General features: G+C 37.6%; 1 protein-coding gene across 1 annotated transcript in view; it reads left to right on the forward strand.

Annotated features, from left to right (window-relative positions):
- Positions 1-17,806, forward strand: part of ctnna1 (catenin alpha 1) — a 73,311-nt gene that overhangs the window by 40,454 nt on the left and 15,051 nt on the right. The window contains exons 11-16 of the mRNA XM_005795408.3: positions 499-655; positions 1,226-1,426; positions 3,246-3,394; positions 7,848-7,958; positions 9,831-10,012; positions 15,870-15,975. Coding sequence (XP_005795465.1) covers positions 499-655; positions 1,226-1,426; positions 3,246-3,394; positions 7,848-7,958; positions 9,831-10,012; positions 15,870-15,975 — 906 coding nt within the window. The remainder of the gene's footprint in view (positions 1-498; positions 656-1,225; positions 1,427-3,245; positions 3,395-7,847; positions 7,959-9,830; positions 10,013-15,869; positions 15,976-17,806) is intronic.

Below are 17,806 nucleotides of genomic sequence, written 5' to 3' on the forward strand. Positions count from 1 at the left end.
ATTTGATTGTTTTTATGCCATAAGATTCTCATTCCTTTGATTAGCTTCTGTCCTTCAAAAATACTTGAATCTGTAGATTGTAAACTTAACATATTATGTTAAAAAAAAAAGGGCTATATTTAAAAACTCATAGAATACATAAACACATTACTGTAAACAACACAAGCTATTTTTCCAGCAATTGTTTTTTCACCTTGCCATGCTAATCACTGTTTCATTATTTATTCATATGAGACATTTAACCTGTACTCAGTCTGGTGCCACTGGACTTTTTGAGCTTAAATCCACAGATATACTGTCCCATCTTTCAAAACCTGCTGCTCATAGTTCAGGTCCCCTCTGTCCTTGAAACCCCTCATCACTCTGAGGGATGAATTTGCCTCTTGATAGAATCTGAACATTGCGGGGGGAGGACTTTGTGCAATTAGCGTATGCTAATGTTGTGGCTGAGGGCTATAGTGTAATTGGGCTTTAATGGTTGTAATTTGGCGATTACAGGTGATTAATGCAGCACTAGCCCTTGCTGCCAAGCCCAACAGTAAGGTGGCCCAAGACAATATGGACGTGTTCAAGGATCAGTGGGAAAAGCAAGTTCGTGTCCTCACAGACGCTGTTGATGACATAACATCGATTGACGACTTCCTGTCTGTGTCTGGTAAGTGATAATTACTGTCATATTGACACTAAAGGGAAAAATGCAGTTCTGAATGGTTAAAAAGTTGTTTTTACTAGAATATATGTGTTTATTCTACTACAATAAAATAAAATGTGCACCTCACTTTGTATCAAAATTGGACAAAATGAAGAATACATCAGAAGATGTGTAAATATTTTGTTTTCTCTGGAAAATGTGAGCCAGGTCTTATTGGGCTGAATCTGAAGCATCATTAGAACTACACCTAACATCGACATCCTGCGCCGCCAGGGCACACAAATGGTTTGTCAGGCTTGCCCTGTGAGCCTTCTCATTAAGCATTAAGTAGAGTGATTTCACTCACCTCCACCCAAGGACAGGCAGCAATTTACACAGTGGACATTTACATTTTACAGGCGTCCCATTGATAAGCAGTCAAATAATTAGTCTTTTACCCTTTTCAATAAGCGTCATTATGCCACAATAAAACGTTTCATTTCTATCTTCTCATCTCATCAATGCATATTTTTGAATCATCTCAATGTAGTAACATTGGAAATAAAACATATTCTCATATCTGCATGTTCTCAGAGAACCACATCCTGGAGGACGTGAATAAGTGCGTCATTGCCCTTCAAGAGAAAGATGTTGATGGTTTGGATCGCACAGCTGGGGCTATTCGAGGCCGGGCTGCCAGGGTTGTCCATGTTGTCACCTCTGAAATGGACAACTATGAACCCGGAGTCTACACAGAAAAGGTTCTGGAGGCTACCAAGCTGCTCACTGACTCAGGTATCACAGTAAAATAAGAAATGTGTTGATGTCTTAAAGAAAGGTAACAAACTAGAATTTTATCTATTTTTGCTTTATATTTCTTTCTTTTTTTAAACTAATTCCTTTATTAACTTAATGAATACAAAAAAAATATTAGATCTTAACAGATCTGTAGTTTACTTTCTGCTTAAATTTAGAAGAAATTTACGTCCTAAGTTAGATAGGGTTAAAGTGATGGAAAAGGTCAAATATCCCTTTAAGAGGGACATACATGACACAAAAATTTGAACTTTTTTTTCAGTTGCTATCTTTTTGATGCTTTTCAGTTCCGATGCAGAGCTTCATCGGACTATCTTTCACTTAATTTCAGTGTATTGCAAGATTAAACACTATCTAGAACTGACTTTCAAACAAAGATTTCCTTATGTGGGAAAGTGTATTCATTTTTTCCAGTCATCCCACTGCTCAGTCTTCCCACATTGGGTAATTCATCCTGTGACTCACCATCTGTACAGAAGTTGCTATTCAGTTGTCAGAGAGAATTGAATAACTTAGCACAAGTTGGATCATAGAAGTCATTTTGTCCAAATAATGTGGTATATCATTAGTCAGCCAGCATGTATCTGTTAGCTTCCATCACTAGCAAGCTAATGTGACAAAGATTTTTCGGTTGTCAGATTTGGAAATGGCTTGTCCCCCTTGAGGGTGGGCCCATTAACAGTCATAAAATGCAGACAGATTTTCTTCTGAGGACTTCAAATAAGCCGAAGCAAGGTGTTGAGTTTTTTTATTCTCACTACACTCGAGCGTTGTGTTCAAGTTGCATACATTGAGGTTACTTTTCATGATTTTTAAAATGCTTTCTCAGTATTGGGTGTTTTTCTCTCTTTATAGAGATTAATTCATCCAATAACAATTGCAGTTGATTAGATGTGAGTGTTAAATTTAAATGAGAACATGATTTAATTACCATATTTCACTTCATAACTATTTCCAGTCGACAGGCAGAAAGCTAAAGATGGATTACATCAGCACATTACTAAAAAGAAAAAAAAATTGTTGCAGCAACAAAATTCATCAAGTTGGCATTTTATTTCGAGGCAATTAAATGTTGCTGGCATTAGACTTCTAAGTTAATGTAAATTAATAAGATTTTCCTTTAAAGTTAAGAACACTGAAAATCTGATTCTTCTGTATACTGAAGCCTGCAGGCTGTAAGTGATTTGTAAGCTCAAAACAAAATCCTCTTTGTTGACGCTGCTGCTCTCACCCCTCCTCTACATTTGCATCCTCACATCCAAGCTCCTGCCATGAAGAAGCAGCTAAATCCTAAAAACTGAATTTGAAGCAATGCAAATCGCTGTGAGGAAAAAAGGCCCCAAGAGCAGTTTTTAAATTGTCACCGGGGCAAAATGCATGCCTGCTGGGGCAGCTTTGTGAAGTCTTCTGTTGAAAAAACTCCTAATGCAAGATTAGATCTTTTCCGTTAAGCAGTCTCATGTATTTTGAATGCAGCCTTCTAGGGCAGTAAACTGAAAAATTCAACTCTCTGAATATAGTTATCAAATCTTCAAGTTATTCAGATTTTATGTCAGTTGACATTTTCATCATAATGTTAGATTTTTGATCTGAGATAAAAATCTAATTTAAGAAACATTATGAATCCCTGCCTATTGGTTTTTTTTTGTTCTGTGTTTTTATTAGACTTCTGGATTATGCAGCATATTTGATTTTTTTTTTTTTTTTAACAATTGAACAATCGAAGAGTTATTTTGGTGGTGGAAAACATGTTCATTGACAGTCCATTCTTCTTTCCTCCTTCCCCTCCTTGCCTCAGTCATGCCACGCTTCACAGAACAAGTAGAGTCTGCAGTGGAGGCCTTGAGTGCAGGTTCACAACCTGTAGATGAGAATGAGTTCATTGATGCATCACGTCTGGTTTATGACGGCATCCGCGACATACGCAAGGCTGTTCTTATGATCAGAGTAAGTTGCACAGTTTTTTATTATTTTTATTTTTTTTACTTTTGCTTCTTTCTTTTTCGTCTTTCTGCCAATGCAAGGACTTGCTTACATTGTCATGCCTCTGGCTTTTATTCAAAATTTAAAAGTTCCTTGAAATATGTAGTAAGCACTTTTATTTCTGGCTTTCTTTTTCACATTTCTTTTGTAGGTTATTACAGAAAATAATGTAATGTTCCAGCTGAAAAATAAAATGATAAATTAAAAAAAGAGGGATTCAAAACCTTGGTCCTTTCTCTAATATAGGTTTTGATGTCATCTTATTGCTCTGTACATATTGATTCATCAGTAAATATTACTACCATGCTGTCATCCATTACTGACTTTATTTTACACCCGCTATAATGTTACTTCTCTTATATTGCTAGTGATGATTTAGACGTGACCTTACTTTATTTAAATCCTATTTTATCCAGCTTATAGTTTTACGTATTAGTTTAGTTTTGTCACGACTATTGCTTCCTGTTTTTGAACATTGCTTTTCTCTTCATTACTTCCTAACTCTATTTACGTTTCCTTTTTAGTCTTTCCCTTTGGTCTCTCTTTTAAATTGCAGTCTTAAAAGGGGATTATATATTCCTTCTGACAGCTCTTTGTCTCATCAATATGTCTTCCTAATCAGCCTATTTCAGTGTGTTTATAGGGCTGCAGGCACCAACTTAATTGCAGATCAATCAGTATAAATAAACCCCTGTAGCTTATTAACCTTAGAAATGCAAATTAAAGTTTCTCCTCATTTTGTTGTGGTTGTATAATTTTATATATTTTTTTCCCATATAATAAATTGAATTAATCGGAAGACCTTACATTTTTTGTCAGGAGTTAAAATAACTTGATTTATTCGCAATATTTACTGTAATACACGATCTTGTGTATTTTGTGGAGTTTCTTTAATGCCTTGTGCTATTTTTAGCCCTACAGGAGAAACTTTGTGTGCAGTTTTCAGAAGCCAGAAATGAACTTTTCTGACGAAAGAGGCGACCTAATTGACCAGGCATGCAATCTGGTTTAGCAACAGCCTTTAGATGTGTGTGGGTTAATGGCTTTTGCCCGAGCAGAACCATAACTGAGACAGATGGTAGTGGGGAGCCATTGAAGCATTACTTTACTGACTGACAATGAGCTGACTACAAAGCTCTATGCAGCCCTAAAAAGTGAAATGGATAGTTATAGGGGAACTGGTGTGACTACTTAAGACTGCCACGTTTTATATGTTTTACATGATGACTATGTGTAATTCAGAACCTTATTATGTACTAAATGATGCAAGTTGTGCAGGTTGGATGCATTTTGCTGAACTTAACCAGCAGCACTTGGATCTTTTGAATTGGCTTCATTTGTCCACGTGGCGTTTTCTTTGCTGTCATTTAAGCTCTAAAACAGTTTATTGGTTTTCATCAATTATGCTGCTCAGACATGAACAAAAGGCAAATGAAAGCTGGCCTATTATGTATTTGCATTTGCATTATAATGAGCATCTGATTTAAGATGGACATTTTAATTAGCATTCCTTTGCTGTACTGCAGCGCATGGGAACCGCACTCCGTTCCTATCAGCCCCAGCTCCTCTCTTGTCATCCAGATTAAGCTATTAACACTGGCTTTATGGGCTTGGCTAAACACTACATGGAGGATCAGCGGGGGTGTGTGAATGTGCATGTGTGTTAAAACTGACAGAGGGATTACTGGGGAAACGCTTGCTAACTCATAATTTATCCAACTGATTCATTTTGCCATTAACTGCCAGCTTGGGACGGCGTGATGAGACAACTCGAACCTCCTCCATTATCTAAAATCTCCAGTTCCCCTGAGTGAACCAGGATTTCACCAGAACATCGGAAGGCTGAGCTCCAATGTTTCAATATTGCTTAATGCAGTATTTCTAACACTAACTTTCCAGGGTTTTTGAGCAGTGTGGGATTTAGGGATTTTTCAGGTTTGAATAAGCATTGAAAAATAAAATGGGGTTTTGGAATATTTAGTGATTTAGTTATCTCATTCTCTAAAAGCTGTCTGTGGATACTTCTGTCCAGGCTTTATCTCCATTTGTTGACCATTTTCTTAATTTTCCCTGCTGTTTCTCCCTCTTTTCTCGTCATTCATTCATCATTTTACTCCACCAACCATCCAGCTTTTCTCCTCTGCCTTTCAACCACACGTCCACCATTCATCCATTTTCTCTTTTTGTCCGTCCATCTGTTCATCCTTCCGCTCTTCTATAATCTTACATCATTCAGACTTATTTTGTCCATTCCCTTTTTTTCCATTCTTAACTCTTCCTTTATTCAGATTTAAAGTATAACATATTTACTAACATCAGCTGCACAATTGTAGAAACAGCATAGTATTGTAAATTTTACATCCGTTCAGATAAATTCTTATTTTCTTGGTGGATGTACTTCGAACACCTTAGAAATTCAGCATATTGAGTGCTCTCTTTTCAGATGTAAATATTTCTGTTTAGTGTAGTGTGTTATAACAGACTGGTTATAATATTGGTATGCAAAATCCTCATCCTTAAAGTATAATAGCCAAAACATATTCTGAACAAATATTCTAAACGGTGATAATGTTGCAGTCACTGAAATTGAAATTAATTATGCATTTGCAACATACTGTACAGCACAGATTGTTCTTATTTGAAACACATTAGTTGCAAAGCCAGACTGACATTCAGGGACATGTAAAACAAGCCATATTTAGGTGTACAAAGATGTATGAAATTTTACAAATCAGCTTAAACTTCTCTAGAGGGTATGCCCACTACTTTGGACAAACTCAGTCTCTTGTAAGCCCCTCACATGCTTAAATCAAAACAGACAAGCATGTGGGTAGTTTTTTTTTTTTTTTTTTTTTTTTGCAATAGATGTGTTTTTAACCTCTAAGTGGTTCACAGACAGTCTGTTGGACATCCCTTGGATATATGAAAGCCAGATGGAACCCACTTCCCACCTACAGTGACATCTGAGAATATGCCTTGTAGACATGAAACTGACTTGAAGTCAGCCAGCTGCTGACAGCTAGATGCAGAGGGCAGCCGTTGTCGTTACCTCGTGATTTGTGCGGCGCATCGCAGCCCAAGGTGATTTAACTGGCTATGTCCTAAAATAAAAATCCGTACAGCTCACCGAGGCTATGAGTACGATGTCACAAGAAGAAAAATAACTCTGTTGAACTGAGTTATTCATATCGACAACAGCACAAAGAGATGCAGCACTGGCCTGATTTCTGACTTTGTCACAATACTGCCATTTGAAATCCCTTTCTTTCTTTTCTTAATGACTGTTCTTTACACAGCGTCTGGTCTTGCGTGCCTCACAGGTGATTTTTAAGATGAAAAGGAGCATTGCAATGAAGACGTAGGCTGCTATTAAATGTGATTAGGAGATTTTACAATAGAAGACTAATGTTAAATGTAAATTAACTGGAAAAATATCAATTTCAACGTGCTTTGTTAATATAATCCAACAGCAGGTTATTGTTGTGACTCTGTAGTAAAGTACCCGCCACACTTTATCATTTCTAAGCCGCCCACATTCACAGCTTATCAGCGTTGCAGGCCACTGAGGATGGAATGCGTGCCCAGATGAACAGCATTGTCTGGACTCAGACATGCCTGAGAGTCGCCACTGCTTTGTATTTGAAACTATACCCATATTCCCTCGAGAACAAGACAATCTCTACAATTTCATAAAGGGCTATAAGGTTGTTCAGAGACTCTTTGCTATTTTTAGACACGAGGGCTCCAAATCCATTACAGTAGGGAGGACTGAGACAGTTGGATAAGCACAAATAGAGGCACAAGTGCGATAATGCACCTTATCTGCCCACATCATCTCCCCTCACCCCGCGCCACATCTCCAACAAATACTTTCCCTTGTTCGTCAATGTTATGTTTTGCCTTAAGCGTAACCTATTGAGCTCAAATTCCTTTTGAATATTATTTACGAACAAAATGCCGCTCCTGGCTGGTTTTGTATTCATGGCAGGAGACGAGGTGAAGGATCAGGAATGAAGTAGCACAATTCCACAAAAACTCAATTCACGCTTCACAAATCTTTTTCTTTCTTTTTTTTCTCCCTTCAGATGGCAACGACAGATGGGCCTCAAAAGTGTTTGCTCCAATATGTTTCTTGCCTTCGTCTTACCTTCATTTTCCCACTAAAATGCATAGGCAGCACACTACACTTGATTTACAAATTCATTTGGAGTTTACAGTGTATGTGGTGGGCTATAGGGAAGCAAGACATTTATCTGATGCTGCCCAGGCTGGCAGCTCCAAGGCATTTTTCACAGATAATAAACAGGTTTATTATTTAATAGACCTCACAATGCTGGAGCGTGCCAGTGTTATTTTATGTACTTCTCTTAATTACAAACCGCTGTTTCTTACCATGTTCTGCTTTATATCATTAAAGACTCCAGAAGAGCTGGATGACTCTGACTTTGAAACTGAAGATTTCGATTCCCGCAGCAAGACCAGTGTGCAGACGGAGGACGACCAGCTCATTGCCGGCCAGAGTGCACGTGTAAGTCCAACTGTTTTCTTCTCTTGCCTAAGATGTTTATGAAGGGCCTTCAAGTATCACATCTCTTGAAAATTGCCACTTTTGGTCACATTACAACCACAGTTTCAATACATGTTATTTTTATGTAACAAACACAAAATGGTGTCTAATTTTTCAGGGAAGAGGGGGGAAAAAAATATATATATATATATATATTGTATATAGTCTAAACGTGGCATCCCACCTGAGACCCTTTTGGTGCAGTTATAGCTTCTAGTCTTTTGGGGAATGCCTCCATGATGACTTTCTTTTAGAAAATCCTGTCAATTAGTTGTTGTGTCAACAGATTATCCTACCTGAGCTTTAGGTAACTAATTTCTTAGCTCTTAATTCTGTCAAGGTCAAGGGGTATGAATACTTTTGCAAGTCATTATTTTCATGAGGCATTAAAGGTGCAGTACAGGATGTCTGCATCCTTAAATCTTCAATTCATGTATATAAAATCAAGGTTTTACAATTTTTAAAGTGTAAGTTGACCTTACACATTAATTAATAACACATTAATCTCAAGTGAAAGAATTGCTGTAGTTTCCTTATTAAAAGCTGCCTTACTGATAGATGAGGGAACAAAACGTTTAAAACATAGATGGATTTAAATTTGGTTGAATATTGACCTACAAGTTTGTCATGTTTCAGTTACTTAGTTCAATAATAAACTCCAATTTGAATTATATTCGAAGTCTTACAACACTGAAGGAAAACAAATCACAGATTTTTACAAAACCTGATAAAGTATTATTTATTTTTTTTAAAGGTTGGATGTATGATGATTTATAACAAACTTTTTATGCTAAGTCTGTCTTAGAAATTATTGCTCCATCAAACACCCCACCCCCATACTTACTGCTAATGGGTGGTTCACAGTTGGCTTGGTACCACGGTGGCTAATGTGACCAAAAGATTTGCAGAAACTTCTCTTGTGGAGCTCTGCCACAGATTTGGATCTCATTTGTCCTTTTGTTGCTGCTCATAAATCTATGTTTATACTACCCGATTTGATAGTTACAGACTCTCAGGGAGTCATAGTTATTTTGGTGGCGTATTTTAATAAATATTTTAATAAAAATAATTTAAGAATCTAATCTGTATAGTACCGTACAAACCTACTGAAGCATTGATCTGATGTTTATGCCCGTGTCCCTTTGTGTCTAGTAATCACGCCTGTACTGCACTAGATTTACCAGCATTGCCAAGCTGAATGCGGGTGCTCTGCAGTCTACTTTAATTCACTTTAAATTCCACCGCAGCTGTACATTTGGAAGCCAATAGCATTAATAATTTAAAGAAGAGAGCTATAACTTAATCTTAGAAATCCATTGGGGCAGAATGATCCATTGGTACCGATTCAAGCAATTTGTTTTGATCACCAAAGATTATCTGACTGTTTTGTTTGGAGAGAACTTTTCATTTTTGCACCGCCTAAGTTGCTTTATTCAATCTTACCTGGCTCCAGAGAGACAGAGCCATTTTACCAGCAATAGAATAAAAACTCTTGCGATGATATTCGATTTCCTTCTCTTAAGTGTCTGCCTACCTCTGCCTGACAGGATCATTGACTCAATGTCTGATTAGCTGTTTGGGAGCTGCCTTTTATCTGTCTACTCCAAAAGGATGTATAGAGGTGTTTGTGAGCTAATTTGCAGTAGATGTCGGGGACTGCTAATCAAATAATCATAATCAAAGAATAAGCTGTGCTTATGGATCAAATCCAGTCTTTAGCAGGACCCTTTGCCCCCTACACCTTTTTCTGCACAAAACACTGCATGTATTATTTGCAAAGCAATACCAGGTCGAAGTCTAACCCGGTAAACTTCTTCCGATCCCTTTCTGCAGGCCATCATGGCTCAGTTGCCTCAGGAGCAGAAGGCAAAGATTGCAGAGCAGGTGGCTAGCTTCCAGGAGGAGAAGAGCAAGCTGGATGCTGAGGTGTCCAAATGGGATGACAGCGGCAATGACATCATTGTGCTGGCTAAGCAGATGTGCATGATCATGATGGAGATGACAGACTTCACCAGGTGAGATGGAACAATAATAGATGAACTAAAAATGTCACAGCACATTTTAAAAAATATCTCTGATCAGATTGTCAGGTTTTTTTTTTGTCCTTTTCCATTTTAAATCCAAACATTTTCATATGAAGTCACTCACATTAATACTTCTATAGTTTCTTTCCTATTCAGTCAACATGTCATCGTCTCAAAGACAGATACCACAAGCTTAAGTTAAGTCTGTGTCAAATACAGTCCCTCAGTAAGCCTACGGTTGTTCACCAACATTTGTTCATATTTGAACAATGCTTCATATGGAGTTTAACTTTGCTGTTCGTGCTGTACAGCTCTCCCTTTTACTTAAGCAGTGGGGTAGCGAGGATTTCTTCTTTATTATTTTTCCATCCTCTCTTAATCTTAATATGCAGAACCATAAGCAGAGCATCCAATCTGGCTGCCCCCTGTTACATAAATAAGCTGCAATGTGTGTGCAGTGGGAAGAAAAATTAAATGGACAGTCTTCCTCCAAAGAGCTGCTGAAGGCCAAATTCACACTAATGTGTTGACAGATATATTTCTTTGTTGTTTGTCTTTGTTTTCTCTGCGTTACTCGATTGGGTTGTCGCCCATAATTACTAATTCGAAATGTAAAAATGGGATAAGTAATCAGGTTTCAGTTTTAGGATTAACATGTATTTTTAATCTAAGGTTTTATTTCCAGCCCTTTGTAGGCATTAATTGTGTAAGTGTTGGTACCTCCACGCATCATTAAAGATGAGTTTACCCTTATCTTATTACTCTACCAGTTTGTTTCTTGTCTTTAGTGACTTCTTGGGGCTTTCTGCCTTTACTTTTGTCTACCTCACAACATTGTCGCCCACACTAGTTGAGAATAGGTGCCTTAGCCACTGCTGAGTATTTTTCCTCTATCTGTTTTTGTATATATACGTTTTGGGTCGCTGTCTATCCGTAGTGCAAAGAGCCCACCAGTCAGCTGTGCTGAATTTGAGCTGGCAGTGTCTCCGTGCGCTACAGGATTCACCCAGCTTGCTTCTGTCACATTGTCAGCACACACTAGCTACCAGTTGTCATTGGGAGTCAAACATGCCCTTGTCACGACTTTTTTTATTTTTTATATGATTTGCAGATAGTTATTTTGCCTCCGTTTTACTTCTATTATTTTTGTAGAGAGATATCTTTTGTTGTGTAATAAGCGCTGCACCAGAGTTCATATTCCAACAGTTGGATATTCATTATGCAGTTGACTGGTTTTATGCATCTGTTCTAAAAGGCCTTGATGATTTGGTTTAGCGGGTAATACAGTGAGTGGATAACAGTGGCGAAATTTCTCACATTTGGTTTTGTTAGAATCACAAACCTAAGTGTATTTTATGAGACTGTTATGTGAAAGAGAAGACATTTTCACAACTGGAGACCAAAATGCACTACTTTGTCTTGCTAACATTCTCTTTGCCCTCTACATGACTGTAGGCAACTTTAGATAATACTTTTTTATGGTTTCTGTTAGTAAGAGCTTTCTTCTTGCTGCTTGTTTTTAAAGACTAGATTAGTTGAATGCAGGCTACTAGTTATGTTGACAACTAGTAGTTAATGTCAGTAGTTCCTCCAGTGTTACCACTAGTCTCTTGACGGCTTCTCTCACTGCATCCCTTTGTCTTTGTCAGTTTGTCTGTTTCGTTACCTTTGGAGTTTTCCATGATTTTTCTATTTTTGGATGGTTTGAACTCAACTTCGATAGTCTCAGGTTTAGGTTTTGTAACCTAAACCTGCTTTAAATTCCTCCACAATTACTCCCTTCTATATGTTGTATCCTTCAGTTTTAAAGATAATATTTTCTCACTAATTTTCTTTCACAGAACAGCTTGGGTTGAAATTAGAATTAGAGTACACACAGCTGGTCTCAATTTGCTAATTAAGTGATTCCTGGAAGAAGACGTTTCCATACATTTTATTTAGAGACATCAGAGTAAAGGGGCCTGAGTACAATTTTCAGATTTTTGTGAGTACTTTTGGAGAACTGCATTTCATTTTCATTCGACTTCATAATGTGGAACAAACGGTGAAATGTTCAAGGACTGAACATTTTTAGAAGCCGCTGCATATTGGATGCTTGGTGGCATTTATATCTTGAAATTATTTAACATATGTTACCGCGTTACAAATGCTGAAAATTGTGATGACTATATTGTCATTATGACAATATGATTAACTCACATTTTCTGTTTCTTACCTTTACAAAATGTTCCCTCTGCTCTCTAGAAGCTTCAGCATCTCAGCCACTAAAAGTATAAATCAAGTTTCTCTATCAAGGGCAGTGATTGTCCACCAGTGTAAAGGCACTTGAAGAATAGCATCCAGCTAAAAATAGCATCCAAGCGCTCCTGTGCAGATGCAGTGTTACACACACGAATATCGCGATGACAATTGCAATTTGATATATTATGCATCTTTACTAGAAACTACTGTTAGGTTCACATGAAGAATGCATGAAAGTGGCTTAAATGCATTTTTCACTGAATGTGTTTGTATGACTCTGCTTTTAGAAATGTGAGTGAATCACTCTGGACATTTTGTTGCAGAAGTGTGAGTCACATTGGTAATGATGTAATGTCGTCTCTTTATCCTCATCTTCTGAATGGGTCAAAGAGCCTGTCGCACTGACTAAATATGTAAAATAGTGAAACATGGCAGAGCAGTTTGAAATGTTAACAGCCAGTGACCCGAAAGGTTTCACAGAACCCGGCAGATTTTATTTGCTGCTCGATCTTTCAAAGGAGTAAGGATAAAAGTATTGCAACCTTTTACTACTAAATGGTTGGATGAATTCAGATATGAGGTTATTGATTGCCTTGACATTTTTTTTTTACTACTGCATGAATACAGCCTCTCCCACATTGTAAAGCCTCTGTTCAAAGCAACCCCTAAGAATTCAAAAAAGAAAATTCAAATACACATGATTTAGGATTTATTAATTTTGCATACTGTAGAACATTTTTGTCTATGATAACAGAATGCATCTCCACTGAAGATAAATAAATTAAAAAAATCTGATTTTACGATGAGTTTATTAAGTTGGACAGGCTGATCCAAAACAGGTATTACTTTCAGCACCCAGCGCAAGCCTCATGTGCTGTACTCACATTATTAAACTCATCCTCCTCCGTAGTCCTGATTATTTTGACATCTAATCAGCAGTTCAGCACCGATAATAGCCTGGATAAATCACGGAGCTGTCAAAAAGTTCTCTCTTCATGGTTTTATTTACAATATTTAGCTGCAGGACCTTTTTTTTTGCCTGTCTCATCCAAATGAAGTGGAGAAAACTTAATTTTCAGAGGTGTGCTTGAACACCAACCCGCTATCAGAATTTGTACCATATATTGCCTTTTTTATTTGTTTTACAGTGCAGCACATTTTCCAAGGATTTCATTTTTTTTCCACTTTAATAGCAATTTTAGGCTATGTTTTCTGACAATTTGAGCAACAAAGTTTTCTGCTGGACCTCTACATAAATTGTATTACGTTTGGAACCTCTTATAATGTGTTTCCACTGTGAAGTCATTTTGTTTGACACTGAGAGTGTAACTCCTGCAGCTCAACAACACAGCATGTAGAAGTGAGGTTTTACCATTGTAATTAAAACCAGTTTTCCTTTATTCTTTACCAGGAAAACTACAACAATAATTCTCTAACAGTGATAACACTATAAATTACTGTAGTCCAACCAAACCTAATGGAAACTTTAAGCAAATTTTGGAGATAAAGACTTCTGTGTTTATTCACTTTTTGAGGAGAAAAGGAAATTCACCCCCTGTTTTTCCATTACAGTCTGATTATTTCACAACATTTAAAACATTTTCATTCTTGAGTTTTGGAAATTAGAATGTTATGATTTTTAGGTAAATATTTGATATATAGATATACATGTGATATAACATATATTCTACATTTTACATAAGGTCACTTCTATATTCAAAAATGTTCAACCCATCTTTGTGTCACCCTTTAGTCACTGAATTTTCATGGAAAGGCTGTTTAAATCTTCAACATGTATGTTTCTCAAAGTCTAAGCTCCCAGGCTGAATACAGTGTTATTAACCAAAAGGTAATGAAGTAAAAAGGAGAAACTACATGGATTAAAAGGATGCCGTCACAACAATGCTTACACTACTACACTACCACAGATCTTCACCGTATGTCCAAAGTAAATCCATAAAGTACTGCCCCTCCACCAGCGTTTCAATTCTGATTCGGTCTTGACTTTAGCCAAAATACAATCAAGATCTTCACAAACTTCCTGCAACTGATACGCAGCTGTCCATTTGTTACTTTGCAGTGAAGTTCCTACTTGAGGGTAAAACTTAGAGTTCAGTGTTTAAGACGCATTTCTATTGTTTCCACCCAGACCCACAAACAAAATGTGTCTTAGGGAGCACACAGATAGCCAGCTAATCTGTCCATACATTATGCCTTCGCAGGGAAGGTCAGTAGCCAGTGAATTCAGCCTATGCCCGAATTATTGTCCTTTGAACCTTGAGATGGTGTGAAGCTCCACCAAGGTTGATGTATGTGGTAATTGACCTCTCCTGACAAATTTTCAGAGAGTGAGGAGTTCATGTCGACTTCAGCAATGCTTGTGGCTGCATGGCAGCGTTCATGAATAAGACATTTTGTTGTCTTGGGTACATGTAACATGTCCAGCAGCCACATTTCACATTTCTCCGAAGTGCTTTGTTTACACACATCTGGAGGAGCTCTAATAATACTTTGCTCTTATCTACACATTCTGAAACGTATCACCTGTAAAGAGTTTGTCTTGTTTTTGCGACCTGTTTATTTTCCTGGCTAGGTAGAAACAAATTCCTACGAATAAGCCACTGGTTATATATAAATATTTAAAGAAAAGGGGACACTACTGGTCAGATATAAATCAGTTGTGACTTTTCCTTTACGTTGTACTTTTTTTTGAGAATAAACCACAATGGTGTGCTATCAGCTGCCTTTTTGCCTGTATGCGTTTTTTTCCCCCCTTTTTCCAAAGCATCACAATGCTTTCAGCTCGGTCTCCAGGGGTTGTCTCGTCCCTGGAGAACTTCCAGTATGTGCTCTGACGCATGGCCTTTCCCACTAGGACGCTGGCTTGTTCAACATCAGAGCAGCAGAGGGAGAACAAGAGAAGGAAGGTTTGGAGACGGGAGGAAAGGATAGAGGAAGTGAGAGAACAGAAAACAAAATTCCATCTGTTCTGGGTTGGACGGCTCTTTTTTTTTTTTTTTTTTTTTTTTTTTAGCCTGGAGAGAACAGCTTTGAATCCAATTTGTCTCTCTTGCCAACTGTGTCCCAAAGTCCCTTGAGGGGTGCCGAAAAAGGCAAATAGCTGACGAGCTTTTACAGTGGGTCAGGTCAGAGCTGGGTTGACCTATGTTGGGATGGACTTTGAGTGTCAATAGGGGCAAGGATTGACATTGTATGATTGTAACGGGTCATTTAACAAAAATAAATACACAGATAAACTTTTTTTTTTTTTTTAATCCACATTTTTAAATTTTTAAATTGCATTTAGTTACTTGTGTAACCTTGAAAATGTTTATGGTCTAGCATTTTTGATAGTTTTCTCTGGACATTGTGTTACCAAGGGTGCATTCATGTTTAATATGTGTAATCATTGTGCTCAGTTGTTATGCATTTTTATATCTCAAGCTTTTACCTGCACAATCCCCAGAGTTTACAATATGCTACTGCTTCAGAGGGAAAACAACTCTGTTAAAGAAGCAGGGGCTCCATTACAGAGATTTTACTGCTGCATTACACTGACTACAGTAGAGGAAAAATGTTGACTGATGTTTCCATCTTCTATCTTCAGGGGGAAGGGGCCACTGAAAAATACATCTGATGTCATCAAAGCTGCCAAGAAAATTGCAGAAGCGGGAACCAAAATGGACAAACTGGGACGCAGCATCGCTGACCTTGTAAGTGAAAATAAACCCATAAAGGCGAGGGGGTGACGTAAGCTACACCTTTGTGCAACCAACCCCTGTAAACTCCTGCAGTAAGATATGTTCAGTCTCAACTATTTTATTTCTGAAAGGTATGGATGTGCTTCTGGGTATAGTATTTTTTTTCCATTTTATTCTTTTGTCCCTTATTTTGAACATGTTTTGTTCCGAAATTGTGGTTTTTGAGGCTTTTTTATTTTTTATAAAGCTGAGTTTGAATACTCTTTTTGAAGCTTTAAGTGCTGCCTGCATTTGTCTGCTCTAAGTTCTTCTAAATCTACATAGATAATTGCTGGCATTTTCAATTCATCTAAAATAAAGAAGTCTACTCATGATTTTAGCTGTTATAAGATATTTAAATTGCTCCCAGCTGTAACAAATTACATACATTTGTTCGTAGTGTTGCCTTAATAGTTGGGCAGCAAAGATTGAAATTAACAGGAAGAAGCTAAGTGTTGTGTGCATGCTAGTACTTGAGATTTATTTGAGGTTTACACGTCTTACATTTACTGTTTTTGTAAATCCTCTGAATTTATAACATCCGTAACTTACCTCAGAAACTGCAGTTCTTGACATGGAGCATATGTATTCAACTAATTGAATTTGCGTTAAACTGTTGGATAGTTGATATATCTTTCAACTTATGGACAAAGTATTGCATCTGGGTCTGCAGTATGCATATATTTTATTACTAAAAACATGAAAAACTTTAGTTTGCCACAAAACACATTTGCAACAGAGCTTCTCTGTTGGGAGGATGTTGTTTGCCTCTGTGGTCGAGATTGTACCAGCTGTGGGTTTTTCTAAAAACCACTTTTGTTCAAGAACGCTGTTGCCTCTGAAAGGACACAGTCTTCAGATGTCACAGATTTCGGCTTGGATAACAACAGTTGGCTCCGTCGCTCTCTCTTACTCTGATTTGTTGACAACAGATGACATGTTGGCAAAAAACTAATAGCATGAAGGCTGTCTATTGTGGAAAAGGTACTGCCATGGTAAAACGGTAAAACTTCTTTCAATTTTAGGATTGCTCTTATCGGGACACAATAGAAATCGCCATGTCCTAAAAGCGTTTTTATCTGGGCGTTGGGAAAACGGCCGATTCCTCACGGTTTAGGCCAAGATAGACAAAATGGAAATTATCTGTAGAAGATGAGACTCCTGCTGCTTCAGTAGGATTTAAGAAGAAAAAATAGAAAGGCAGTGCTGCTAATCAGATGTACTTGATTAAGAAATCATCAGCAGGTGTAGCTACTGCTAGAAAAACGGGACTTTCTGCAATTTCTGCTTTAGTTCATGTTGTTGTGTATTTGCACAAAGGCGGGTCGAAAATGCATTACCAACGACCTTAGAGACGCTGTTGTCGCTGCCCATCAATCGAGCAAGGGTTCTAATTCTATTTCCAGATGTCTTGAAGTCAATCATCCTACCGTGAGAGAGATTATTCACAGCTGTAAAACATTTTAGACGGTTGTCAATCTTCCCAGGAGTGGACATCCCAGCAAATTCACCTCAAGGTCACACCGTGCCAGTCTCAAATGACAGAACTACAAAAGCTTAATCTCATACTCGAGAGTCCTCGCTTGTTGCAGTCCATGACAGTAGAACGAGGAGTAAAAAAACTGTTGTGATGGGTTGAAGGAAAAAGGCTTTAAAAAAAAAGGAAAATATATTGGTGCATCCAGGATTTGCTGAGTCGCATCTGAATCGATAACCTTTTGGGTGGATGAAATCCAAGCACAGCACCAAATCTCATTCCAGCTGTCAAGCATGGTGGTGGACAGTGATGATTTGGGGTTGTTTT

The sequence above is a fragment of the Xiphophorus maculatus genome, chromosome 23 (assembly GCF_002775205.1).
Source record: "Xiphophorus maculatus strain JP 163 A chromosome 23, X_maculatus-5.0-male, whole genome shotgun sequence".
Taxonomy (NCBI): domain Eukaryota; kingdom Metazoa; phylum Chordata; class Actinopteri; order Cyprinodontiformes; family Poeciliidae; genus Xiphophorus; species Xiphophorus maculatus.